This window comes from Sapajus apella, unplaced genomic scaffold (genome assembly GCF_009761245.1).
Source record: "Sapajus apella isolate SASKATOON/1434 unplaced genomic scaffold, GSC_monkey_1.0 scaffold62, whole genome shotgun sequence".
NCBI classification, from domain to species: domain Eukaryota; kingdom Metazoa; phylum Chordata; class Mammalia; order Primates; family Cebidae; genus Sapajus; species Sapajus apella.
In genome coordinates, this window is record NW_022437002.1 from 7491823 (window position 1) to 7519705 (window position 27883).

General features: G+C 39.0%; 1 protein-coding gene and 1 long non-coding RNA gene across 9 annotated transcripts in view; one reads left to right on the plus strand and one right to left on the minus strand.

Moving 5' to 3' along the window:
* KIAA0319L (KIAA0319 like) overlaps positions 1 to 27883 on the minus strand; it is a 126294-nt gene that overhangs the window by 55023 nt on the left and 43388 nt on the right. For 5 of the 8 annotated variants that reach the window (XR_004259442.1, XM_032246905.1, XM_032246906.1 and 2 more), the window contains exon 3: positions 19901 to 20424. The exons of the other annotated variants lie outside the window; for them this stretch is intronic. Coding sequence is in view for 4 of the 5 variants with exons in the window: in XM_032246905.1 (XP_032102796.1) it covers positions 19901 to 20424 (524 nt within the window). In the remaining variant the exon portion in view is untranslated. The remainder of the gene's footprint in view (positions 1 to 19900; positions 20425 to 27883) is intronic. 8 annotated transcript variants of the gene reach the window in all.
* Positions 3440 to 13929, plus strand: LOC116529267. Its single transcript, XR_004259443.1, has 3 exons — positions 3440 to 3454; positions 8045 to 8048; positions 13847 to 13929. It is a non-coding gene; the product is annotated as an uncharacterized LOC116529267 (long non-coding RNA).

Here is a 27883-nt window from a genome sequence, read left to right on the forward strand (position 1 = left end):
TTTTTTTTTTTTTTTTTTTTTTTTGAGACGGAGTTTCGCTCTTGTTACCCAGGCTGGAGTGCAATGGCGCGATCTCGGCTCACCGCAACCTCCGCCTCCTGGGTTCAGGCAATTCTCCTGCCTCAGCCTCCTGAGTAGCTGGGACTACAGGCACGCGCCACCATGCCCAGCTAATTTTTTGTAGTTTTAGTAGAGACGGGGTTTCACCATGTTGACCAGGATGGTCTCGATCTCTTGACCTCGTGATCCACCCGCCTCGGCCTCCCAAAGTGCCGGGATTACAGGCTTGAGCCACCACGCCCGGCCTCCAGTTCCTTTTAATACATTTTTTTTTTTTTTTTTACAGATTGTCTAACATTATCTGTGGGAAGGTTTCAGAGACCACTTCACTCTGCCACTACTACTGTAAATTCCCTCTGTGGGATGGATTTTAAAATATTAAGGATCTAATATTTGTGAAGCTGTAATAGATCTGGGGTTTGGGGAAGAGTCTGAGATGACACCCATGTTTCTAGCCTGAGTGAGGGACTGACTACAGTAGTGTCAAAAATGAAATAGACTACAGAAGAGCAACTTTAAGGAAATTACAGGAAAGTTATGTTTTAGACAAACTGAAGCTAAAATACCTCTGGGAAATTCAAACAGAAACTAATACTTGGAATCATGCTCCTAAAACCACGGGAGTGAATGAATTAGGACAGGAAGACATGTAAATAAAGGAAATAGTAATCAAAAATAGAACATTTGGAATATGAAGGCTGTAAGCTGATAAAATGACCAACAAAATTGACTAAGAAGGTATTGTCAGGAGGAAGGAAAAGGACCAGGAATGTGTGGTCCCCACAAGAAAGAAGAGACAATTGCAACTAGTATGAAATAATGCAGACAGGGCCAATCAAATAAAGACTGAAAAGAATACACTGCAATTGGCAACTGTGAAGTCACTGGTGACCCTGGCAAGAGTAGCTTCAGTGGAAACCAAATTCCACAGGGCTGAGGATTAGATGTAAGTGAATAAAGAAGAGAAAGCAAATGTAGACTACCTTTGATATTTCTAGATAAAAAGGAAGAGGAAAAATGGATGGTAGCTAAAGATGCAAAAAGACAAAATCAAGGACATATTTGCAAGTATCAAGTTTGAACAATGAGTATCAAGCTCTGAGACTGAAAATTTAATGATAGAGTTGAGTATTATGCAAATATTTAGGAGCATATCTTGGGAAGTAAATATCAGAGAAGGCTTTCAAAAAGAAGTAAAGCCTGGGAAGAGTCTTGAAGAATAAGTAGTTAGGTAGGTGAATACCAAAAGGTTAAAAAAATAAAAAGGACAAAAAACATGCTGTACTTTCTCTTCCAGTCAAGATGAAATAACAGCAAGAAGATTTATCCTTCTGAAAAAAATTTTTAAACCAGACAAAATATACTAAACAATGGCTTTCAAGATACCAGACATCAGGTAATAAAAAACAGTGATCCCTAAGAAATGAAAAACAAGGTGAACTTTATGATTGCCCCAGCTTACCGTCTAGAAAATATTTCTAGGCTATGGCAGAGGAAGAGGAAATCCAAGCACAGACCAGCAGTCTTTCTGAGTTGAAGAGCTGAGCTGGAAGTCTGGGAAAGAAGAGTGCTATACAGAGACAGAGCTCTGAAAATCTGAAGGAGACCCCCTTCAGTGCTCAACTGAGTACTGATAATCAAATGTATATGAAGAAACTACACAGGGCCAAGGGAAAAACTAACCTGTATTCTTTTGTTTTGTTTGTTTATTTGTTTGTTTTTGAGGAGTCCCACTCTGTCACCCAGGTTGGAGTGCAGTGGTGCAATCTCCACTCACTGTAACCTCCGTCTTCCAGGTTTATGTGATTCTCCTGCCTGTGCCCTGCTAATTTTTGTATTTTGAGTAAAGAAAGGTTTTCACCATGTTGGCCAGGTTGGTCTTGAACTCCTGATCTTAAGTGATTTGCCTGCCTCAGCCTCCCAAAGTGCTAGGATTACAGGCATGAGCCACCATGCCTGGCTTTTGTTTATTTCTGAGACAGGGTCTTGCTCTGTCATCCGGGCTGGAGTGCAGTGACATGATCTTGGCTCACCACAGCCTCAACCTCCCAGGCTCAAGCAATCATCCCACCTGAGTCCCACAAGTAGCTTTTTCTATTTTTTTGCAGAGATTGGGTTTTGCCATGTTGCCCAGGCTGCCCTGTAGTCTCCTGATTACAGAGAAAAGTACTCAAGTTCAGATGGGTAAGAAATAGCACCTATTCCAAAAAGTCAGAATGGAAAACTTATTCACAGGACATCAGTTAAAGTACTAATAAAAGTCTTGATTTAGTAGGGTTGAAAAATTAACCCCAGACGAAATGCAGCAGTGGACTCACATGACAAAGCTTAAAAGCAAGACTCAAAAGTATCAATGTGTGCAAATAATTTAACCACAGCCCAGAACAAAGCTCAAGAATACCTATAGTGATACAAAAATATCCAACACCCCAGTAGGTAAAATTTGCAATGTCTGGTACTTAATCAGAAATAACCAGACATGCAAAGAAGCAGGAAAATAAATCCTGTAATGAGAAAAAAAAATGTGAATCAATTAAAACTCATCCAGAAATAACAGAGAGGACAGAACTGGTAGATAGGGATATTAAAGTAAGTATTGTGATTATATTTCTATGTTTAAGAAGTTATAGGAAAGACTGAACATATTATGTAGAGATCTAAGACATAAAAAAGACCTCATGTCAAACTTTTACAATAAACACTACAATGTTTGATATTAAAGAAAATATACTTGACATGTTTTGGCTCTGTGTCTCCACTTAAATCTCATGTTAAATTGTAATTCCCAATATTGGGAGAGGGATGTAGTAGAAGGTGATTGGATCATGAGGGTGGGTTTCCCCTTGCTGTTCTCATGATAGTGAGTGAATTCTCATGAGATCTGATGGTTTCAAAGTGTGTGGCACTTCCGCCTTGACTCTCTCTCTCCTCCTCCACCATGTGAAGATTGTGCCTGCTTCCCCTTCGCCTTCTACCATGACTATGTTTCCTGAGGCTTCCCAGCCACACTTCCTGTGCAGCCTGCAGAACTGTGAGTCAGTTAAACCTCTTTTTTCTTCATAAATTACTCAGTCTTTCATAGTTCTTTATAGCAATGTGAGAATACGCTAATGCAACACTGTAGGAATTTAATGGCAGATTAAACAATGCAGAAGAGAAGATTAGTAAATTTAAAAGAATTTCAATAGAAATATTTAAAATGAAATACAGAGAGGAAAAGACTGAAAATAAATGAAAGGGGCATCAGCAAACTGTGAAGTAAATTCAAATGGCCAAATATGCTTGTAATTAGAGTTCCCACAGGGAGAGGGACAGAAAAATATTTTAATAATCATCAATAATTTTCCAAACTTGATGAAAACTATAAACTCACATTCTAATCCAGATTAAAGAAGTTCAACAAGCTCCAAGCACATGAAACATAAAATTATACCATAGAATAATATAATCAAATTGCTTAAAACAGTGATAAAGAGAAAATTATATAAGCAGCCAGAGAAAAAAGAAACATCATATATGAAGGAACAAAGAGAAAAACTACAGCAGATATCTCAACTGAAACAATACAAGCTAGAAGACATTGACATGATATCTTTAAAGTACTGAAAGCAAAAAAAAAAAAAAACCTGTCAACTTAGATTTATTTAAATAGTGAAAATATTTTTCAAAGATGAAGGTGAATTAATATCATTTAAGGTAGTTCTTGATAGGTTAAAGATGTATACTATAAACTCAAAAGTAACCACTAGAACTATACAACAAAGAATTACAGTTGTATTAAATTTTTATCACTGTTAAAACAAATTACTACAAACTTAGTGGCTTAAAAAACACAAATGTATTATCCTATACTTTTGTAGAACAGGAATCCAACACATCTCACAGAGCTAAAATCAAGGGGTTGACAGGGCTATGTTCCCTTCTAGATGCTTTAAGGAACAACTTGTTTCCTTGTATTTTTTAGTTTTTAGAGGCCACCCTACCTTCCTTGGCTCATGGTCCCCTCCCTCATCTGTGGAGCAAGCAATGCTTCATGTCTCTGTGTCTTTTTTCCATAGTGACATCTTCTTCTTCTACTTTAAGGACCTTTGTGTTTACATTGGGCCTACCGGGAAAAATGCAGGATAATCTTCCTGTTTTGAGGTCAGCTTATTAGCAACCTTGATTCCATCTTAAACCTTAATTCCTTTTTGCCATGTAATTTAACAGATTCACAGGTTCCTGAGATTATAACACTGACATCTTTAGGGGCCATTATTCTTTTTGTTTGTTTTTTGTTTTTGAGACAGGGTCTCACTCTGTTGCCCAGGCTGAAGTGCAATGGTGTGATCATGGCTCACTGCAGCCTCAAATGAGCCTCCTGCCTCAGCTCCTGAGTAGCTAAGGCCACAGGAATATGTCATCACACCTCACTTAGCTAATTTAAAAAAAAAATTTTTTGTAGACCAGACTTGTCTCCAACTCCTGGGCTCAAGTGATCCCCCCACCTTGACCTCCTAAAGTGCTGGAATTATAGATGTGAGACACTGAGCCCAACCTAATGTGATTATTTATGTGACTGGGTTCAAGTCTACCAACTTAGTATTTGCTCTCTATTTATTTATCCAATTTGTTCTTTGTCCATTTTTCCTATGTTTATGCCTTCCTTTGAATTAATTATTTTTCAGTCTATGGCCATACTACTCTGAACACACATAATCTTGTCTGAATTAATTATTTTTCACATTCAATTATACCTTCTTTGTTGGCTTATTAGCTGTGGTAGTATGATGCCTTACGCCAGGCATGGTGGCTGATACCTGTAATCCCAGCTCTTCGGGAAGCTGAGGTGGGAAGATTGCTTGAGCCCAGGAGTTTGAGACCAGCCTGGGCAACATTGTGAGAACTTGTCTTTACAAAAAATTTAAAAATTAGCTGGGCGTAGTAGCACACTCATGTAGTCCCAGCTACTCAAGAGGCAGAGGTGGAAGGATCGCTTGAGCCTGGGAGGTCAAGGTTGCAGTGAGCCATGCAATATTGCACCACTGCACTCCAGCCTGGGTGACAGAGTGAAGCTCCATCTCAAAATAATAGCAATAATAATAATCACATTAAATGTAATTGGTCTAATTCCAATTAATCAGCTGAGATTGTCAGACTGGATAAAAAGCAATCCATCTATATATAGCCTATTAGAAACTGATTTTAAATGTAAAGAAACAAATAGGGTAAAAGTTAAAGGATGAAAGAAGATACATTATGTTAACACTAATCAAAAGTAGCTTAAGTGGCTATATTAATATCAGACAAAATGGATTTCAGAGAAAACAATGTTACCAAAGATAAAGAGGATTGTATCATAATGACAAAGGAGTCAATTCATCAAGAGAAATAACAATCCTAAACATTTAGACATCTAATAATAAACTTCAAAATACATAAAGCAAAAGCTGATCAAACAATGAGGAGAAACAGACATATCTATAATTATATTTTATCACCACTCTCTAAATAACTGATGGAAGAAGGAGACAGAAAATAAGTAAGAATTTTGAAGACTTGAACAACATTAACAAATTTGACCTAAAGACAGAAAACATATCCAAGTGCACAGGGGACATTTACCAGGACAGACCATATTCTGAGCCATAAAATAGGTGCCAATAAATTCAAAAGGATTTAAGTCATACAATGTTCTCTGGCTACAATGGGATTAAATTACCAATGAATAATAAAACAATATGTAGAAAATTCTTCCAAATATTTAGAAGCCACATAACACACTTCTAAATAACCCAAGGGTCAAAGGAGTAGTCAAAATGGAAATTAAAAAGTATTTTGAACTGAATAAAACTGTAACACAAAATATCAAAATTTGTGCGATACAGCTAAAGCAATAGAGGAAAATGTACAGCACTAAAATGTCTACATTAGTCTCAAACCAATGACTTCAAATTAAATTCTAAAATAAAATAAAATAAACTTACATTCTAAGAAACTAAAAAGAGCAAATGAAATCCAAATTAAGCCAAAGAAATACAATAATAAAATTTAGTGCAGAAATCAAACCAGGCACGGTGGCTCACACCTGCAATCCCAGCAGTCTGGGAGGCCGAGGTGGGCGGATCACTTGGGCCAGGAGTTTGAGACTAGCCTGCCCAACATGGCAAAACCCCATCTCTACTAAAACCACAAAAATTAGTTGGGTGTGGTGGTGTATGTCTGTAGTCCCAGCTACTCAGGAGGCTGAGGCACAAGAATGACTTGAACCTAAGAGGCAGAGGTTGTAGTGAGTGGAGATTGTGCCACTGCACTCCAGCCTAGGGAAGAGAGCAAGCAAGGCTCTGTTTGAAAAAAAAAAAAAAAAAAAAAAAAAAAAAGGATTAGTGCGGAAATCAGTAAAATAGAAAACAGAGAAACAATAAGAAAAATGAGTAAAACCAAATATGGTTCTTTGAGAAACACTAACCAGCCTAATCAGGAGAAATGAGAGAGGAAGAACCAGAGCCAGAGTAAGAGAAAAGAAGACACAAATTACCAGTATGAGGAATGAGAGAGATGATATAACTATAGGTTCTATAGATGTTAAAAGGACAGTATGAGACTATAATGAACTTTATGTGAATAAATTTGACTAATGGGATGAAATGCAAATTCCTTGAAAGAGGCAATCTGCCAAAGCTCACTCAAGAAGAAAGAGACAGCACACATAGCAATGTATCTATCACAAAAATTAAATTTCTAGCTTAAAACTTTGCACAAAGAAAATTCCAAGTACAGATGGTTCACTAGAGAATTATATGTAACATTTAAGGAAAAATTATACCAATTCTAAACAAACTCTCCAGAAAACTGAAGAAAAGGAAAAACTTCTCAACTCATTCTATGCCAGTATTATTCTGATATTGACTTTAGGAAGGAGCAAAAAAAAAAAAAAAACAAAAAAAAAAAAAAAAAACCTAGACAAAGACATTACAAGAAAAGAAAATTACAAGACAACAAACAGATGTAAAAATTCATAACAAAAATTTGATAAACCAAATATAAAAATATACCAAAATAATATCATGACCAAGCAAAATTTACTCCAGGAATATAAGGTTGTTTTACCATTTGAAGTCAATCATATTATTCACCACATTAACATACTAAAAAAAAAAAATCATCTCAATAGGAGAAAAAGCATTTGACAAAATCCATCAACTATTCCTGATAAAAACTGACATCAAACTAGGAATAGAAAGAAATTCCCTACACCTGATAAAAGGTATCTTCAAAAATCTACAGCTAACATCAGGCTTACAGCTGACTTTCAAGTCTGAAAGCTATAAGTCTGTAGCTTTCAAAAAACCTGTAGCTACAAGTCTGTGGCTTTCAAAAAACCAACAGCTAAGATGCAGACTTTCACCACTTCTATTCAATATTGTATTGGAGGCCCAGCATGGTGGCTCACGCCTGTAATCCCAATACTGGTAGGCTAAAGCAGGAAGACTGCTGGAAGCCAAGAATTCCACACCAGCCTGGACAACAAAGCAAGGGCCCATCGCTACAAAAAGAAAAAATATATAAAAAACATTGTAGTGGAAGTTCTAGCCAGGGCAATAAGGCAAAAAGAAAGAAATAAAAGCCACCCAGGCTGGAGAAGTAGTAAAACTGTCTTTATTTACAGACAACATGATTATATATAGAGAAAATCCTATGGAATCTATAAAAAAATACTACCAGAATGAATAAGTAAGTTTAGTAAGATTACAAATACAAGACCAATATACAAAAAGCAACTGTATTTCTATATACCAGCAACAAACAGACACTGGATTTTTTAAAAACACAAAGTATAGTAGCATCAAAGATAAGAAATACACGAATATATATACCTACTATGTACCCACCAAATTTTTTAAAATGAAATATGGATAAATCTGACAAAAGATATGCAAGATCTCTGTTGGAGGAGGAGGCATGAAAAAATAAAAATAAAAAAAGTGCAAGATCTGTACACTAGCCAGGTGCCAGTGTAGAGATCTTGTACATTTTTAGATTTTTTTAGAATTACAGATAAATCTGACAAAAGATGTGCAAGATCTGCACATTGATGCCCAGCTGGTATACAGATCTTGCACATCTTTCATCAGATTTATCCATAATCCTAGCACTTTGGGAGGCCGAGGCAGGTGAATCGCTTAAACTCAGGAGCTGGAGACCAGCCTGGGCAACATGGCGAAACAACTTTACAAAAAATTAGCCAGATATGGTAGCACACACTTGCAGTGTCAGCTACTTGGGGGGCTAAGGCAGGAGGATCACTTGAGCCCAGGGGGTCAAGGCTGCAGAGAGCCAAGATCGTGCCACTCAACTCCAGCCTGGGTGACAAAGTGAGACCCTATGTCAAACAAACAAACAGATTTGTACACCAAAACTATAACACATCACTGAGAAAAATCATAGACGATTTAATTAAATGGAGAGATATACTGTGCTAATGGGTCAGAAAACTCAACATTATGATTAAGCTGTTGATTTTCTCCAAATTGATCTATATTCCCAATATAATCCCAGTGAAAATTCCCAAAGACTTAAGAAACTGACAAGATAATTCTAAAATTCATATGGACATGCAAGAAACCAAAAATGGGCAATTTTGATCAAGAACAAAGTTCTAAACATCATCTGATTTAAACATATATTACAAAGCTAGAGTTAGGCCAGACGTGGTGGCTCACTCCTGTAATCCCAGCACCTTGGGAGGCTGAGGTAGGTGGACTGCTTGAGTCCAGGAGTTTGAGAGTAGCCTGGGCAACATGACCAAATCCCATCTCCACTAAAATACAAAGAAAACAAACAAGCAAACAAAAAACTAGCCGGCATGTTGGTACATGCCTATAATCCTAGCTACTTGGGAGGCTGAAGTGGGAGAATCACCTGAGCCCAGAAGGTCAAGGCTGCAGTGAGCCAAGACTGCACTCTAGTATGAGCAACCACAGTGAGACCCTGTCTCAAAAAAGAAAGCTAGAGTTATCAAGACAGTGTGGTACTGACATCAATATAGGCAAATAGATAAATGGGACCAAACAGTGTAGAGAAGTAGACATATAAACGCTATAAACACGTTTAATTGATTTTCAACAAAGGTAAAATGGCAATTCAATGTAGAAAGGATGGAAAAAATATGATCCTAAAACAACTAGTCAAATCCAAAAAAAAAAAAAAAAAAATTCCACCCATAGCTCTCACAATTTACAAAATAACCCTAGACCTAAATGTAAAACCTAAAATTATGAAACTTTTACAGCTAGGCATGGTGGCTAACGCTTGTAAATCCCAGCACTTTGGGAGGCCGAGACAGGCCAATTGCCTGAGGTCAGGCGTTCGAGACCAACCTGGTCAACATAGTAAAACCCTGTCTCTAGTAAAAAATATAAGAATAGCCAGGCACGGTGGTGCATGTCAGTAGTCCAGCTATTCGGGAGGCTGAGGCAGGAGAATCACTTGAACCTGGGAGGCAGAGGCTGCAGGGAGCCAAGATCATGCCACTGCACTCCAGCCCAGATGAGACTCTGTCTCATAAACAAATAAATAAATGAAGCTTTTAGAGGGAAACTTAGGAGAAAATCTTTCTCAGATACAACACCAAAAACACAATCCATAAAAGAAAAAATTAATAAACCAGACTTCATCGAAATTAAGATCTGCTCTTTGAAAGACACTTCTAAGAGAATGAAAAGGTAAGTTACATACTGGAAGAGAATATTTGCAAATCACATATCTGAGAAAGGGATTGTATGCAGAAAATATATATGTGAGAAAATAACACTTTGTTTTTTGATAGGGTCTTGCTCTGTCACCCAGGCTAGAGTGTAGTGGTGTGATCACAGCTCACTGCAGCCTTAACCTTCAAGGCTCAAGTGATTCGTCTGTCTCAGCTTCCTGAATAACTGGGATTACGAGTGTGCACCACTACATCCAGATATTTTTTTCCACTTTTTAAAAATAGGGAAAAATACGAACACTTTACAAAAGAAACATGAATGTCAAATAAGCATACAAAAAATATTCAACATCATTAGTCATTAGGAAAATGCAAATCAAAATCACAATGAGATACAATTACACACCTATTACAATGTATAAAATTAAAAAGATTCACCATACCAAGTGCTGAAAAGAATGTGGAGCAATTTGATACATTACTTATGGAAATGTAAAATGGTACAACCATTTTGGAAAACACTTGGGCGGTTTGATAAAAAGTTAAATATACCCATACAATATAGGCCGGGCACGGTGGCTCACGCTTGTAATCCCAAAACTTTGGGAGGCCGAAGTGGGTAGATCACTTGAGGTTGGGAGTTTGAGACCAGCCTGGCCAACATAGTGAAACCCTGTCTCTACTAAAAATACAAAACTTAGCCAGGCATGGTGGCAGGCACCTGTAATCCCAGCTACTTGGGAGGCTGAGGCAGGAGAATCTCTTAAACCAAGGAAGCAGAGGTTGCAGTGAGCCAAGATAGTGCCACTGCACTCCAGCCTAGGCAACAAAGCAAGACTCCATCTCAAAATAAAATAAAATATACAGTGTAACCCAGATATTCCACCCCCACGTAGTTACCCAGAAGAAATTAAAATATATGCTATACAAAAAGTTGTACACAAATGTTCCTAGCATCTTAATCTGTAATAACCAAAATCTGGAAGCAATCCAATCCATTAACAGGTGAATGGATAACAAATTATAATATATCTATACAATGGAATACTACTTAGGGATTTTTAAAAGCCAGCTATTAGGGGCAAGGCATGGTGGCTCATATCTGTAATTCCACTACTTTGGGAGGCTGAGGTGGGCAGATCACCTGAAGTCAGGAATTCAAGACCAGCCTGGCCAACACGGTGAAAACCCATCTCTACTTTAAAAAATACAAAAATTAGCTGGGCATGGTAGTGCATGCCTGTAGTCCTAGCTACTCAGGAGGTTGACGCACAAGAATCACTTAAACCCAGGAGGTGGAGGTTGCAGCAAGCAGAGATTGCACCACTGCACTCCAGCCTGGGCAACAGAGCGAGATCCATTGCAAAAAAAAAAAAAAAAAAAAAAAAAAGCCAGCTACTAGCATATGTTACAACATGAATGGACATAAAAACATTATGCCAAGTAAAAGAAGCTAAACACAAAAGACTACATATCCCGGCCGGGCGCGGTGGCTCAAGCCTGTAATCCCAGCACTTTGGGAGGCCGAGGCGGGTGGATCACAAGGTCAAGAGATCGAGACCATCCTGGTCAGCATGGCGAAACCCCGTCTCTACTAAAAACACAAAAAATTAGCTGGGCATGGTGGTGCATGCCTGTAATCCCAGCTACTCAGGAGGCTGAGGCAGGAGAATTGCCTGAACCCAGGAGGCGGAGGTTGCGGTGAGCCGAGATCGCGCCATTGCACTCCAGCCTGGGTAACATGAGTGAAACTCCGTCTCACAAAAAAAAAAAAAAAAAAGAAAAGAAAAAAAAAAGAAAAAAAAGACTACATATCCCATGATTCCACATAACGCAAAGTCTAGAAAATGCAAATTTAAAGAAACAGCAGATCAATGGATACCTAGGGCTGGGGTAGGAATAGGGAAGACATACAGGAACTTTTGGATAAATAGTGACAAAGCAAGTTTTTGGGGTGATAGAAATGTTATGGAACTGTACTGCAGAAAAAAGATAGAAAAAAAAGAAATATTATCAAACTAGATTGTAATAATGATTTACAACTCTATGCATTTACTAAAGCCACTGAATTATATGCTTAAAAGGAATGTTTTGTTATATAAATTATACATCAATAATGTTGTTAAAAAGAAATGTGTATATAACGTATGATTCAATTTATTTAAAAATTATAGAAAAATCTATAATGACTAAAAGCAAGTCAATTTCCTAGAGGAGAGGGTGAGAGGGACAGATTACAAGAAATTTTGGAGTTGATACATATATTCATTATCTTTTTATGGTGATGGTTTTATAGACATAAGAGATAGATATAAATAAACTAACAAAATTGTACAGTTTAAGCATGTACAGTTTATGATATGACAATTATACTTCAAAAAAGCTGCTTTCTAAAAGTATGGCGCCCACAGAAGAACAAGTATTCCATGTGGGTGGAGTGGAAAGGAGAAAGGAGTAACAAAAGAGCCATTCATGCACCCAAAAGCGTATTTATAATGGTTGCACAATGTCCATTTTTCCCTCATTAGACAGGCTGCTTTCATTTTTTTCATAAAATAAGTAGCATTGCCATTGTGTGCAAAGTTTTCTTTATTTAGAAACTATTGCTTTAGACAGATTCTCAGAAGCAGAAGAATAGTGTGACTATTTTAAAGTTAGGCAGACAGATTTTCATTTATTAAAATAATTTGTTTTAAAGAAAAAGCTTATCATTTTTTTAAAAAAACATATGTACTACATTTTTAAGGAAACAAACAGGAAACAGGGAACAAATTATTTTACTTCAGAAACTATGAGGTAATACTAAAAAATTTTAGGGGATAATAAAGGGTTGGGTGAAACTTCCTTGAGCAGTTTTTTCTGGCACTGGATAGAAATCATAAAAAACTAAGCCAATTCTGAACAAACCATATGTCATATAATCACTGCCCAGGTGTATACACCTGTTTCTTCTTCAAGAAGTCTTATTCAGAATGATGAAAAGTTTCAATTCACATTCTCTTTATCTCTCCAATTCTCTCTCTTCTTCTTTCTCCCTTCCTCCCTACCTCTACTCTGGCTACTCTCTCCAAATCAAGGAAGCCAGATCCAGCAATTAATGTCATAATTAAAGATAACAAAACAAAACCTTCCATCACTATTCCATTTTGAGTAGGAGTCTGTAAGGCCACCCACAGGATGTTCGCACTTAACTGGTCACATAATCACAATCCATATAGGGGTCCTCCTTGGTAAGACACATGCTATCCTAGTGTCTACTTAATATTAAATAATAATTTATAAAAATTCAGCTTTCAATACATTTTGAGACACAATGGTATTGAAATAAAACAAAAACCTGCCACTGTCACTAATAAAAATCCTACAATGGAAAGGAATGTCTTCCTGCAGTGGCAAAGTCAGTGGGGTTTAATGACACACCATATCCCAATTCTCAGCAACTAAGCTGAGACTGGAGAATATAGCACAGTTTATCTTTATAGAAATTAATTAAAAGTTAGTCTTCTGAGAGTCTCCTTACAGAAACTAAGACCATCCACTAAAGGGGAAAGAGGGAGGGATGACACCTATGGTGTTAACAAGAGATGGTCAAGTTCTGCCAGTTGGTAAGGATTTGTTAAGGGATCCACACCAAAATCCCCATCAACTCTTGCTTTGTAAGTGCTACAGGCTGAATGTTTGTGTTCCCCCAAAATTTGTATGTTGAAATCTAGCTAACCCCCAAAGTGATGGTATTAGGAGGCAAGGCCTTTGGAAGGTAATTAGGTCATGAGGCTGGAGCCCTGGTGAATGGGATTAGTGCTCTTAGAAAATGGGCCAGAGAGAGTTTGTCTTCCTCTTCCACCATGTGAGAACATAGCTAGAATGCAGTGTCTATGCAGACTGGTCCCTCACCAGACACCAAATCTGCCAGCACCTTCAGCTGGGATTTCCCAGCCTCCAAAACAGCGAGAAATAAATTTCTGTTGTTTGTAAACCACCCAGTTTGTGGTATTCTGTTATAGCAGCCTGAATGAACTAAGACAATAAATTAGCTCACAAAGTAGCCAATAAACACAATTTCAAACTCACTGTGCACAGTAAAAACTAGATAAGTAGAACTATTAGGAGATTAGAGGAGAAAATGGGTAGTTATGAAGGAAAAAAATAAGGAAAGGGTGTTGTGGTCCAAGAACTAATACAAAAAAGAAAGACAAGCAAACAAGTAAAAACAAGTTAAAAAAAAAAAAACCTGAAAAACAAACCCAAAACAACAACAATAAAACATGAAGGGAAACAGCAATGCTTAGGTTCCTGTCATCAGTTATGTAAGGTTATCCTTCTGTCACTGTCCACACCCCACACCTCTATCTTCTGATAAGAGGTAAGTTCAGGCCTTATGTGGAGCCGACACAAGAGTTCTCAGTAAAAGAAGGCAGCAGAGAGCTGTCTGGGTGCTTGGCTCATTTATCCTCTAAGTCACTTATTTGTTCCACAGAAAGTCACTGGCTTGCAAAGAGTTAAAATGCTGTATGTGATTATTGACTAGAAACAGGTAGATGATGCTGTTAGGAGAACACTTCAATCTTCCTAAAGCCAAACCTTACACGCAGGGATACCTAAGTGGACCTTCATTTCCTGCCCTCAAATAAAGCACTTCTTTCTCTGGCACACAGCAGAACTGGCAGCAATTAATTGTCAGAACTGCTTATACTGTACATGTTCTTATAATGTACACAATTAATTGGCTGAACTGCTTATACTGTACACGTTCCAGGACTCAGTCAACAAGCCTCTGTGCTCCTCCTGCCAACAATTCAGAGGTTCATGGCACAGAAAGGGTGCAATACTTAAATTAAGCAGGACAGGCTTCTCTCTCTTTGAGAAACGGGAATAAATTGATGACATTCCTTTTCACTTTTGGAATTGCAAAAGGTCCACAATATCTGCTTTTGGATTCAATATATGTATGTTTCCAAAAGAGTGAAAAACGCAGACTGACCATCCAAATGCCTTTGCAGCTCTGCAGGCATTTCAGGCAAGACAAAAGCAATTTATGGTACAATTTCTCCCCACTTTGGATGCAGAGTTGCTTGACCTACCTTAGTGAAAACAGCACAAACTAGAAACTAGTGCTGCTAGCCAGTCATCCCTAATTAGAATGCGATCTGCAGTGCATACTTTTATCTTTCCTTCTCCAGTGCATTAAGCAGAAGTTTGAACTCCAAGTTCTCTCCCAAAAGAAATGCCAAGGCAATTCTAAATGCACAAGGCAATCTTACCAGCTTTCCAGAGCTACACATGGCCTTCAGGATAAGAAGCTGGCTCCTAAGCGTGATATATAAGGTCAAACATAATTTGTCTGGATCTGAAGATTTCACATTGCCCAATTTTTTTTTTTTTTAGCAATACTTGTAGTTCTCAACATGTAATGCCAAACTATGTAATGCCTCCATGCAACACTGCATGCAGCAAAAGCCCACTCCCACTCCTGGGGTTCGTAATTCAAATTCAATATTCCTCGTGTCATGTCTATGCATTCTCCATATTAGACCACAAAGGTCTTAAAATCCTATTCACTAGCAGCAATTTCTTGCCACTGCCCACTGATGGTAAACTAGAAGAAAGAACTCTCTATAGCCAACACATCCTCAGGATCTTCCTTCCAACATACACCTGAGTTCTGTAAGACCCAAGATGGAATTTTCACCATCCTCCAGGAGACTGTCAGATCTAAATCTACCATATTTCTAGCTTCACTGGTCCATTTCTAACTTCACTGGTCCATTTCTAATTTCACTGGCCATAATTATTCTATAGTATGCTGGAGCTTTTTTCTTTGTTGCCCCTTCCCAATGTCCTCTGCAAACCATTATTCTTCTACCTCCCAGTAAAAACCTCTTTTCCTTTGCCATCTTGCCGTACTACACTTCAACTCTCATCACAGCTATTGTCTCCCAAGTTAGTCATCACTCTTCCTATTTTACCAATGATTTTGACATCTGGCTTTCAAAAGTCCTCCTCATCCCAAGTCCTGCCTGAATGGTAAGAAAGTTAAGAGGAGAGTCCAAACATAATCAGGCCACCTGGGTTCAGGTCTTGGTTCTACTATGTACATAGCTGTGTTGCCTCGGTCATGTTCCTTAACTTCCTTTTCTTGAGTTTCCTCATTTATAAAACAGGAACGGTAATAGTAATTCATAATAATTGTTGTATAGACTAAGAGTCAATGAACGTAAAGGATTCTGAATGGTACCTGATATGTAGTAAACCCTCAGTAAACATTAGTTATTGCTCCTATCATCATCATCATCATCATCACCATCACCATCAAAGACTACCTCAATGTCCACATGGGTAACTCATTTAACATGTTCTTTGAGCTTTTTGAGTTCTTTGAGCTCCTTGCCTCCAATAAACTTCTTCACCACTCTACCCCAGCAACCCTCTTCTACAGCTCATCCTAGATTCTGTCATCAGAACTTCTCTACCTCCAAAATCTTAAATTCAAATATTCCATACTCTGACCACCACCTCCTATCCCTTCAGCACTCAGAATTACCCATTCCTCCTACATCTGTTTCCCATCGTGGTAACCTCCAAATGCCAAACTTGTCTACTTCCGTAGCTCCTTCCTATCTTTGCCTCTTTTTGTACTTGCTCATACTATCTCTCATCCACTCTTTTTACAACAACCTCAATTTCCATATCTCATTTTCCTTCTGTACAAACTACCTGGCAAAGATCCTACCTTGGATGAATCAAATTATCAGGCTTTTCCTGACAGAGTTGCTGAAAGCTACTGAGGAGAATCACACAACTGTAAAGATCAGTACCACTGTTATAAATGCATGGTCTCCATCTTCAAGGTTACCCAGCAATCTTTCTATTTCCTTACCTAGTTTGCCATCTTCTGTCCTTCACAATGGCTATTTTAGACCTTTACCCCTCTCCCCAAACCTCTGATTTTCCTGACCATTACCCAATCCCATCTACCCCTACCTCTGTTTCTATTCTTCATAAATGATCTATCACACTTAAGAAAAACCAGGAATGAGATGAGAACTACAATTTCCTTCTACCCAACCTATAAACCTTCCTTAACTGTATCCTACCCGATCCTTTCTCTCTGTCACAATGAAGGAGGTATCCTGCTTAAGACTAATATTGTTCTCTGTGCTCAGTATTCTAACCCTCCTGCCCTATAAGGCAGTGGTTCTCAAAGCATGGTCCTGGTAAGCGGCTTTGGCACACTCCAGGAACTTTTTGGAAATGCAAATTCTCAGAACCCACTCCAGACCTACTGAGTCAGAAACTGTGGAGTTGGCACCCAGCAATGTTTTTTATTTCCAGCTCCTCAGAGCAAAAAACAAAGACCAATTTATTTTTAACAAGGCCTCCAAGTGAGTCTGATGCATGCTAAAGTTTGAGAACCACAGCTCTAAGGGATTATTTACTGTTTATCCCTTTTCCCATATCTTTAATCTCCTTTCTTAGTACAATGGTTCTCTTGGCTGAAGAGCCTACTACTTTACTAGGCCATATACAGTTGGCTCTTAAACAATACAGGTTTGAACTGTGCTTGAACTGAACTCCGCTTATAATTTTCTCCTGCCTCTGCCACCTGAGACAGCAAGACCCAACTACTCCTCTTCCTCAGCCTACTCAACGAGAAGACCACAAGGATGCCTGTAAAATGATCCACTTCCACTTAATGAATACTAAATATATTTTCCCTTATGATTTTCTTTCTTTCTTTTTTTTTTTTTTTGAGACAGAGTCTTGCTTTGTCACCCAGGCTGCAGTACAGTGGCACAATCTCAGTTCACTGCAACCTCCATCTCCTAGGTTCAAGCGATTCTCATGCCTCAGCCTTCAGAGTAGCTGGTATTACAGGTGTGCACCACCTCGCCTGGCTAATTTTTGTATTTTTAGGAGAGATGGCGTTTCACCACGTTGGCCAGGCTGGTCTTAAACTCCTGACCTCAAGTGATCCACCTGCCTTGACCTCCCAAAATGCTGAGATTACAGGCATAAGCTGCCATGCCCAGCCCCTTATAATTTTCTTAATAACGTTTTCTTTTCTCTAAACTTTAAGAATAATGAATATGACATCACAATATGTATTAACCGACTGCTTAGCTTATTGGTAGGGCTTCCAGTCAACAGTAGGCTTTTAGTAGCTACATTATAGGGGATTCAGAAGCTTATGCAAATTTTCAACTGCACAAGGGGTTGACATCCCTAACCCCCACATTGTTCAAGGGTCAACTGTATATTCTTGCCCTTTCCAGTCTATTCACCATATAGGCACATATCTGATTATATCATTCCCTACTTAAAACTTCCTAATGACTTCCCACTGATCTTCATAAAGACCAATATTTTAATAAGGCTTCAAGGTTCTGCATGCCTCTCAAGACTTCTCTTTCACCACCAGCTCTCCTTCTCCATCTGCCCAGCAAGGTCAATCTCTCTCAATTTCTTGAGCATGCCATGCTGTATGGCACGTAACCCACTTTGAAATTGTTATTTCCTCTGTCTGAAATACTCTTCTTCCCTGTTTCTTTTCCTAATTCCTACTTTAAATCTCAGCTTAAACTAACTTTATTTAAAATGGCCTAATCTGACATCTTAGTTTCTATCAGGTTCCTGTTGGAACAGAACTCTATATTTACCCACTCGTAACCCATGTCAAGCTTATCATTATTATAATTATTTAATTATTAGAAATATAATAATCCTTGCCAGGGTATAAGCCTTGTTAGGGCAGAAATCACAATCATCTTATTTACTGTAATATTCCCAGTACCCAGCTTAGTATAGTACCTTGCACATAGTAAATGCATAATGACTATGACTGAGCCTTTGCATACGCTGTAGCTCTGTCCAGAATGGTTTTTTACCACCATTAACACCCCCTAGTAAAATCCTACACATCCTTCAAGAAAAGTTAAACATCTCTGAGAAGTCTTACCTGCACATCCACACCACTTGCCTGTTCAAGTGAATCACTTCTTCTTTGTGTTCTTACTGTATTGTATACATAAGTATGTTAATGCAATAATTATACACCACTGTAAATACCTAGCTTCATGTGTCAGTCTTCACTAGATCATAAACTCCCTGAGGGCATGAACTATTCTTATTCACCTTTGTATCACCAAGGCTTAGAAAAGTACCTGACATTGACAAGTAGATATCCATAAATGTTTACAGGCATATTAAATCAAGCGTTGTTTTCTAATATTGCACTAAAAAGTTGTTTCTTAAAATTAAATCTGGGTTCCAATTCTAGCTGTTCTGCATGATCATTGGCAAACTGTTTAACCTCTCTGGGCCTCAGTTTTCTCAGTAGGTAAAACAGGGCTAATAATACCTACTTGGAAATACTGCTATGAAAATTAAACAAAATGACACAGTGCAACAATTAGTACACACAGTGCCTGGGATGTAGTAGCCCACTCTGGCTTCAACTTGATAGAGACAACTAGGACAAAACAAATACAAAAATAAGTCACAGCAATCAAGAGAGACTGAGCAGAGAGTGAGTCATTCCATTTAATCATTTTCCCAAGGAGATTAACAATGAAGAAACATAATAAGCAAAATAAACTCTATGGTGGTATCTGCCTTTGCATATACAGCCTGGTAAGAATTCACTCCAGAGACCTCTTGGCTAATGGCTACATCCTGCTCCACAGCTCAGCAGGTCAGATCTTAATCTGTGGTACCAAGCATGGTTAATTCAGACTAGAATAGAAACTACCTCATAAAGAATGTGTTCACAGGTGAGAGATGGAGGAGAACTTGACTGCAACCACATCAATCAACTGTCTTGCAATCTGGCAGAAAACACTGCAGAATGGTTGGTGGATACTAACAGCCACACAACTGCACTTACCTGTACTCAAGAACCAGCTTAGACCAGATAATAAGCAGCTTTCTGCTTTTACCAAAACAATGGTCAGACCTACATAGAATGAACATCTCTAGGGTCAAATTACCCTTTGTACATCTGGGCAACACCAACTTGGCTGATACCAAGCAGCATTATATATATACTCCTCAGCCTATGAGCACTACCCATAAGCATCAGGTTCATTGCTCATGTATGCCAAATGTAAGAGCAGATTTAACGATTTCTCTGCTTCTTATTCATAGCATGCTTACCTCTGCAGAGCCACTGGTAGTCAGACCACCTAGTTCACTGGAGTCATTCACTTTAGAATGCTGTGTCACTACAGGTGTAACTACTTCACTGGGACTACCTCTCTTCCGAAGCTTCCTGATTAAGCTCTGCTGGTCACTGGAAGATACAGCAGGTCTGAGTGCAGTTCTGGGTGGGCTCTGCCTCCAAGATGCCCAGTTCCAACCTAGCCCCAGAAGATGCGGTACATCATCTTCAGGTAGAAAGCCCAAATCATCTGCAGTTTGGAATTTTTTTAAAAACGCCAGTATGGAATTGGAAGAGTGTGTCCTAAAAGCCCGGCAGCTCTGGGGCCTGCTGCAGTCTGCCTGAATGCACATCCCTTCTAGCCACCAAAAGGCATGGCAGGCAGAGTCCTGGCAGCAGGCAGCCCAACATGACTGGAGAGAGGGGGTTCCTTCAAGAAGCCAGAGGTGATTTTCTCCCCCAGATCTCAGGCCAACTCCAAATTGTGTCTTCCCCTGCTGGCACCTGCTCTCACTGGCATCTAAAAACAAAGAATGAAAACAATTTTCAGATGAAATAAAAACAGAAACTACTGCTCCATAAAGAGCCCTGAGCACCAACATTTGAGGCTATTTTGAAGACAAGTTTTTAAGAGGGTGAGAAAGCCATCTAGTGAGTGGAACAAAGGATGTGAAAGAGAGTGTTTTTTGTCTTAGGATATTTTAGGTTCTAGAAATACTGCTCCACATTCATTAATGGTTCTCCTTCTCAATGAGTTCCTGCCATGGAGATCTTTTACACAGAATTCCAGTTCATAAACAGGAAAAATCAAAACAAAAACGAAAAGAAGTATTCTGGTAGAAGTATATGCAGGGAAGTGGCAAGTGGGGAGGAAGAAGGCAGAGTCCCAATACTTGACGACTTCCCACTCACCTCCAAGGCATTTCTCAGGGACAATGTGAGAAATGTGGGACCAGAAGAACAGGTAGCTGAACACGCTGGAATATTTTCCCCAGCAAACTGGCAGTAACACAGACTGAGTACTCTTGACCTCATGCAGGTTATAGCCACATACATTTTTTTCAAACAAATTATTTGCCAAAGTCAAATGGCTTTGCATATCATAGTATCAGCCAGAGTAGTAGTAAAGATTACTAAAAATTTTAATCGTGAGAGCAATTCTGCTAGAAAGAACTTCCTAATAACAAGTCATGTCATGGTAAGAAATAATAGAACATAAATACAATAGTGACACGCTGTGGGTAACCTAGATAATTGGTCCAAAATTCTGGCTAATGTTGCTTATGGATAAACTTTGGACTTATTTCATTTAATTATTTCAGGCATGGCATTGATTCTTCTGAAATGGTATCTCACCTCTGTTTTCATAGATGAAACAAAAACTTATTCTAAATGAAAGTGATTATGTGAGTTCATTTTAAGTTACTGGTTATATACGTCTCTAATACCAGCTATATAGAAACAGAACCAGGATGAGGCAAGAGAGTGCCTCCGGTATAAAATTTAAGGAGGTGCTCACTTTCAGAGTCATTCCAGTGCAGGGTTGCCTCACAGGACCTTCAAAGTGACTGTCTCTTTAAATTCTGTGCTCTGGGCACCTCTCTCCTTACCCTAGACCTGGCCCTGGGGTTACAACATGAAATATATGTTAGAATTACATAGAAAAAATATGTAATAGAATCAAAACACTGCATATATGGATAATCATGTCTGCATGTACACACAACTGAAAAGGGCTCTAATAAAAGCAACTGACAATCAGCCAGAGCCAATCTGACTCCCATGGAATACTTATTAAATGTGGACACTAATCAACTGGAAGATAAAAGGAAGACAAAGGCAAGCTTCTAGACTACTGAGTCAGGAGCACTATGGAAGTCAGCACTGGTACCAACCTAATACCAGACCAGGCAATTTACAAGGCCAGAGAAAACAGAACTGCCTTAAAAAAAGATGAAAATACTCCCTCATTTTTATTTACCTTTCCACATAGTCACCAATAGTTAAGAATCTTGGTAACAGTTAACTGAATGAACAGAGTTGGTTGAAAACAAATTGTTATATTAGTAACTACTATTTCTACCTTTGTATCAACTTTCCCTCATTTGTCAATTTTCTCATACTTAAGAGGTCAACACAGATGAAAATTATTTGTACTTTTCTGTAAGCTTATATATATATACGTATATAATTTTTTTTTTTTTGAGACAGCATATCACTCTGTTGCCCAGGCTGGAGTGCAGTGGCTCAATTTCAGCTCACTGCAACCTCTGCCTACCGGGTTCAAGCAATTCTTCTGCCTCAGCCTCCAGGGTAGCTGGGACTATAGGTGCGTGCCACCACAGCCAGCTAATTTTTGTAATTTTAGTAGAGATGGGGTTTCACTATATTGGCCAGGCTGGTCTCAAACTCCTGACCTTGTGATCTGCCTGCCTCAGCCTCCCAAAGTGCTGGGATTACAAGTGTGAGCCGCCGCACCCAGCCATTATTTAATTTTTTAAATGCAATGTGATTTCCACTTCTGCTCTTGAAGAAGGAATTGCCATGGGGCTTGCCTTCCCATCGTGAGCAATAGGAAAACTAGACAAACTATGTAAAACAGCTGTGTTTAGACAATGGACAACAGGCAGTGCAGGACTGTGATCCCTGAGAGAAAGGAAACAAACCAGATGAGCTCTGTGAATCCCTTGGCTTTCTGCTGGAGGCATGCTCCAGACTGTGGCACAGGTGAGGAGAAGCCAAGCACAACAGGGCAGTTGCTGAATTGAGGAGGCAGAGTTCAGGGTGACTGTGTAGCTAGAATGTTTCAACAAGGTACCAGAAAGGAGGAAGCTACACAGATAAAGAGCTCCAGAAATCTGAACGGTAGTCACCTTCAGTTTTGGTTGAATACTGATTTACTAAGGTATAGGTTGAAACTCCATGAGAGAAATTAGAAAATATTTTGAACTGAACGAAAATAACACAATATATAAGAATTTGTGGGATGCAGTTAAAGCAGTGTCTAGAGGGACATTCACAATTTTAAATGCTTATTTCAGAAAAGAAAAGTCTATAAAATCAATGATTTAGAGAGACATGGAGAAAATGACATGTGATGACAGAGGCAGAGATTGGAGTAATACAGCTGCAAGCCAAGGAAAGCCAAGGACTGACAGCAACCACCAGAAGCTACGGGGAGGCAAGGAAGGAATTCTGCCCACAGTCTCCAAAGACATCAACCCTTCTAACACCTTGATTTTGGATTTCTAGCCTCTAGAACTATTAGTGTACACAGAGTTCTCTGCTCTTATTCGAGAGACAGTTCAGGAGACAGATGGCCCAGATCCAGGGATCACTGACATCTGGGGGATGTGGCTGTGGCCTGTACCCAGGTTGAACAGAGATACCGTAATGCTACTTAACAGGACCTGTACAGCGATGTGATGCTGGAAAACTATGGGAATCTTGTGTCTGTGGGCTTCTCTCTTTCAAATCAAAACTAATCACCCAACTGCAGCCAGGAGCAGAGCCTGGGTAGACGCATCAGAAGTTGTGTCAGGTACCCGTGCAGTCCAGGAGTACTGGTTTGAAACAAAGATCTTAATGCTAAAGCAAAATACTCTGAAGTTCTGCAAGAGCAAATAAAAAGTGTCACGATAGAAAGAGGCCTGGATTAAGAGGGCAGAGGTTCCATAGAGATGCAGCAGTATAAATACAAAGAATGTGGGAAAGTACAATTCAAATACAACTCTTCCTCTTTTAGCCACCAGAGCAATCATATTAGTGAGAAACCCCATAAATATAAAGAATGTGGAATAGTCTTTATGAGCACACTATGCCATTATCATGCCTTTTAAATCATTGTAAATTCACATAGGTGAGCAACTTTACAGATGTATTGAATGCAGCAAATTCCTCAAGCACTAAACATTTATTAATCATCAGAGAATTTATTCCAGAGAGAAATACCATAAAAGCAATAAATGTGAAAAGTTTTCAGAGAAAAAAACTGTCCTTTTTTTTTCTTTTGGAGAGGGAGTCTAGCTCTGTCACCCAGGTTGGAGTGCAGTAGTGCAATCTCGGCTCACTGCAACCTCCACTGCCTGGGTTCAAGTGATTCTCCTGCCTCAACCTCCTTAGTAGCTGGGATTGCAGGTGTGTGCTGCCATGCCCAGCTAATTTTTGTTCTTATTAGTAGAGATGGGGTTTCACCATGCTGGCCAGCTGGTCTGAAACTCTTCATCTCAGGTGATCCGCCCGCCTCAGCTTCCCAAAGTACTGAGATTACAGTCATGCGCCACCGCACGCGGCCAAAACTGTCCTTTCAAATCATCAGAGAATTCATACAGTGAAGAACTCTACAAACATGACTGTGAGAAACTCTGTTCAAAAGGCAGTCCTTACACATCAGGAGATAAAACGCAGTGGAGAGAAACCTTTTTAAAATTTTTATTTATTTATTTATTTATTTAGAGACAGAGTCCCACTCTATTGCCCAGCCTGGCTCATTTATTTATCTATTTATTTATTTTGAGACAGTGTCCAACTCTATTGCCCAGGCTTATTTATTTATTTAGAGACAGGATCCCACTCTTCTGCCAGGCTGGAGTACAGCGGCACATCACAGCTCAATGCAGCCTTGACCTTCGAGCCCAGGAGATCCTCCTGCCTCAGCCTCCCAAGAAGCTGGGACTACAGAAGCACAACCAGCATGTTTGGCTAATTTTTTTACTTTTTGTCAGAGACAGGGTCTCTCTATATTGCCCAGGCTGCTCTTGAACTTCTAGGTTCCAGCAATTCCCCAACCTTTGCCTCTCAAAGTGTTAGGATTACAGATGTGAGCCACCGTGCCTGGCTGAGAAAAGCCTTTTAAATGTAAGAAATATGGGAAAGCTTTCAGAGATAACTGTGTTGGAGCATCACAACCATCTTGGTGAAAAAGCACATCGGTGTAATAAATATGGAAAAGTCTTTAGAGAGAGCTCAACTCTTATTAGTAATCAAAACTTCATACAGGAGAGAAACTATCACTATATTAAATGTGAAATCTTTTTCAGGTATAGAAAGATTTACTGGGCATCAGAAAACTCATAGTGGAAATACACTCTATCAGGGTAATGACTGTGGGAAAGCCTTGACAAAGAGCTCAACCCTTATTGGACATGAAGGAATTCATACTGGGGGAAAAAAACAAAAAAAACTTTCACTAGGAAAAATGTGGGAAAGCCTGCAGGTACAACCAAGGCCTTGCTGAACATCAGAAAATCCATAACTTATGAAGGTAATGAATATGGGAAGGCTTTTCCCCAAAGTTGAGCCCTTAAACAATGTAAGAAAATTTATAACAAACAGAGTCATCAAGCCAGGCATGGTAGCTCATGCCTATAATAATTCTGGCACTTGGGAGGCTGAGGTGGGAGGACCACTTGAGCCCACGAGTTCAAGACCAGACTGGGCAACAGAGTGAGACCCCATCTCTACAAAAAATAAAAATTAATAAAAATTTAAATTTTTAAAAAGAGTGAGTCATCAAATGTAGTTAGTGTGGTAAACCTGCAAAAGTACTTTTATTTCTTCTGACCATCAAAGAGGATATATTCAATAAGAGTACTTCCATCTAGAAACCTTCTCACTTTCAGGCATGTTCACTGTAGTATGGTTTGTATTAGTAAAATAGATGAAGAACCTAAATTTCTGCCAACATGAAAATACTGTGTACCATTTCTTTCAAATGGTACACAGTATCCAGTTACTACAGGATATTGTGTACCATTTGAAAGAAATGGCGTAGAATTTTATATATAGCCATAGAAATATCCCCCTTGATACCTTAAGTTAAAAAAGCAAGTTGCAGAAAATCTATATATTATGTTATTATTTACATTTTTAACAATGAAGCTATTTTTGTTTGTCTACATATATTATCTGCATTCAAAAAGATCTAAGCCAGGTGTGTTAGCTCATTCCTGTAATCCCAGCACTTTGGGAGGCTGAGGTGGATGGATTACTCGAGGTTAGGAGTTCAAGACCAGCCTGACCAACATGAGAAAACTAAAAATACAAAAATTAGCCGAGCATGGTGGTGCACATCTATAATCCCAGCTATTTAGGAGGCTGAGGCGGAAGAATTGATGGAATCCGGGAGGCAGAGGTTGCAATGGGCCGAGATCATGCCACTGCACTCCACCCTGGGCATGGAGCAAGATTCTATCTTGAAAAAATAAATAAAATAAAATAAAAAGATCTGGAAAAATAAAAGCCAAACTTTGACAGTAAAAAAAAAATTTTTTTTAATCAATGATCTCTGCTTCTGTCATAAAATCTGAAAAAAGGAGAATAAATTAAACCCCAACATAAGTAAAGAAAAAAAATGATAAAGATAAGAATAATTAAACAAAAAACAATAGAGAAAAATCAATGAAACAAAAATCTGAATGTTCAAAAGATCAATAAAACTGATAAAGCTCTAGTCAGACCACAGGAAAAAAAAAGAGTAGTCAAAAATGACCAGAATCAAGAATGAAAGAAGGGGCCAGGTGTAGTGGCTCACGCCTATAATCCCAGCACTTTGAGAAGCCACGGCAGGTGGATCACTTGAGGTCAGGAGTTTGAGACCAGTCTGGCTAACATGGTGAAACCCATCTCTACTAAAAATACAAAAATTAGCCAGGCATGGTGGCAGGCACCTGCAATCCCAGCTACTCGGGAGGCTGAGGCAGGAGAATCACTTGCACCTGGGAGGCAGAGATTGAAGTGAGCAGAGATCATGCCACTGCACTCCAGCCTAGGCAACAGGGCAAGACTCCATCTCAAAAAAAAAAGAAATGAGGCCGGGCGTGGTGGCTCACGCCTATAATCCCAGCACTTTGGGAGGCCGAGGCAGGTGGATCACGAGGTCAAGAGATCGAGACCATCCTGGTCAACATGGTGAAACCCTGTCTCTACTAAAACTACAAAAAATTAGCTGGGCATGGTGGCACGTGCCTGTAATCCCAGCTACTCAGGAGGCTGAGGCAGAAGAATTGCCTGAACCCAGGAGGCGGAGGTTGCGGTGAGCCGAGATCGCAGCCATTGCACTCCAGCCTGGGTAACAAGAGCGAAACTCCGCCTCAAAAAAAAAAAAAAAAAAAGAAATGAAAGAAAGAAAGGATATTACTATAGATTCAATAAACCAGGGGCCATACACTCCATCTCAGGGGCCAATTTAGGCTGTTGCCTGTTTTTGTAAATAAAGTTTTTATTGGAACAGAGTCACACTCATTTACATAAATGTTATCTATAGTTGCCTTTGCTCTACCATGGCAGAGTTAAGTAACTGTAATAAAACTTACAGCCCACAAAGCCTAAAATATTTACCATCTGGCCCTTTAAAAAAACAGCTTGCTAACCTCTGGTCTAAGAGAATGTACCTTTGTTTGATTCATTATTTACTACTGCATAGAGCCTAAATTTAGATGTTAACTTACAGAATATTGATAAGTTACAAATGATTTTGATGTATATGCATATAAAAACCATATCTATGTATCATATGGGAGTGAGCCATCATGTGCAGCCAGAGGTTATATGCTATTGGACAGAATAAAATATAATCCTGGCTGCACGTGATGGCTCACTCCCATAATCCCAGCACTTGTGAAGACTGAGACAGGAGAATTGTTTGAGCTCAGGAGTTTGAGACCAACCTGGGTAACACAGCCAGACCTCATCTTTACTAAAAATTAAAAAAATCAGCCAGGTGTGGTGGTGCACACTTGTAGTCCCAGCTACGCAGGAGGCTGAGGCAGGAAGATTGCTTGAAGTTGGGAGATACTGGCTGCATTAAGCTATGATGATGCCATCACATTCCAGCCTGGGAGGCAGAGTAAGATCCTGTCGCAAAAATTAAAACAAAAATAATATACATAGCTTCCAATATTTTAGTTTTAGTGTTCTGTAATATATTAATATTTCACATCTAACTTACAAACTTACTTCATCATTCCTTTCCTCACCAC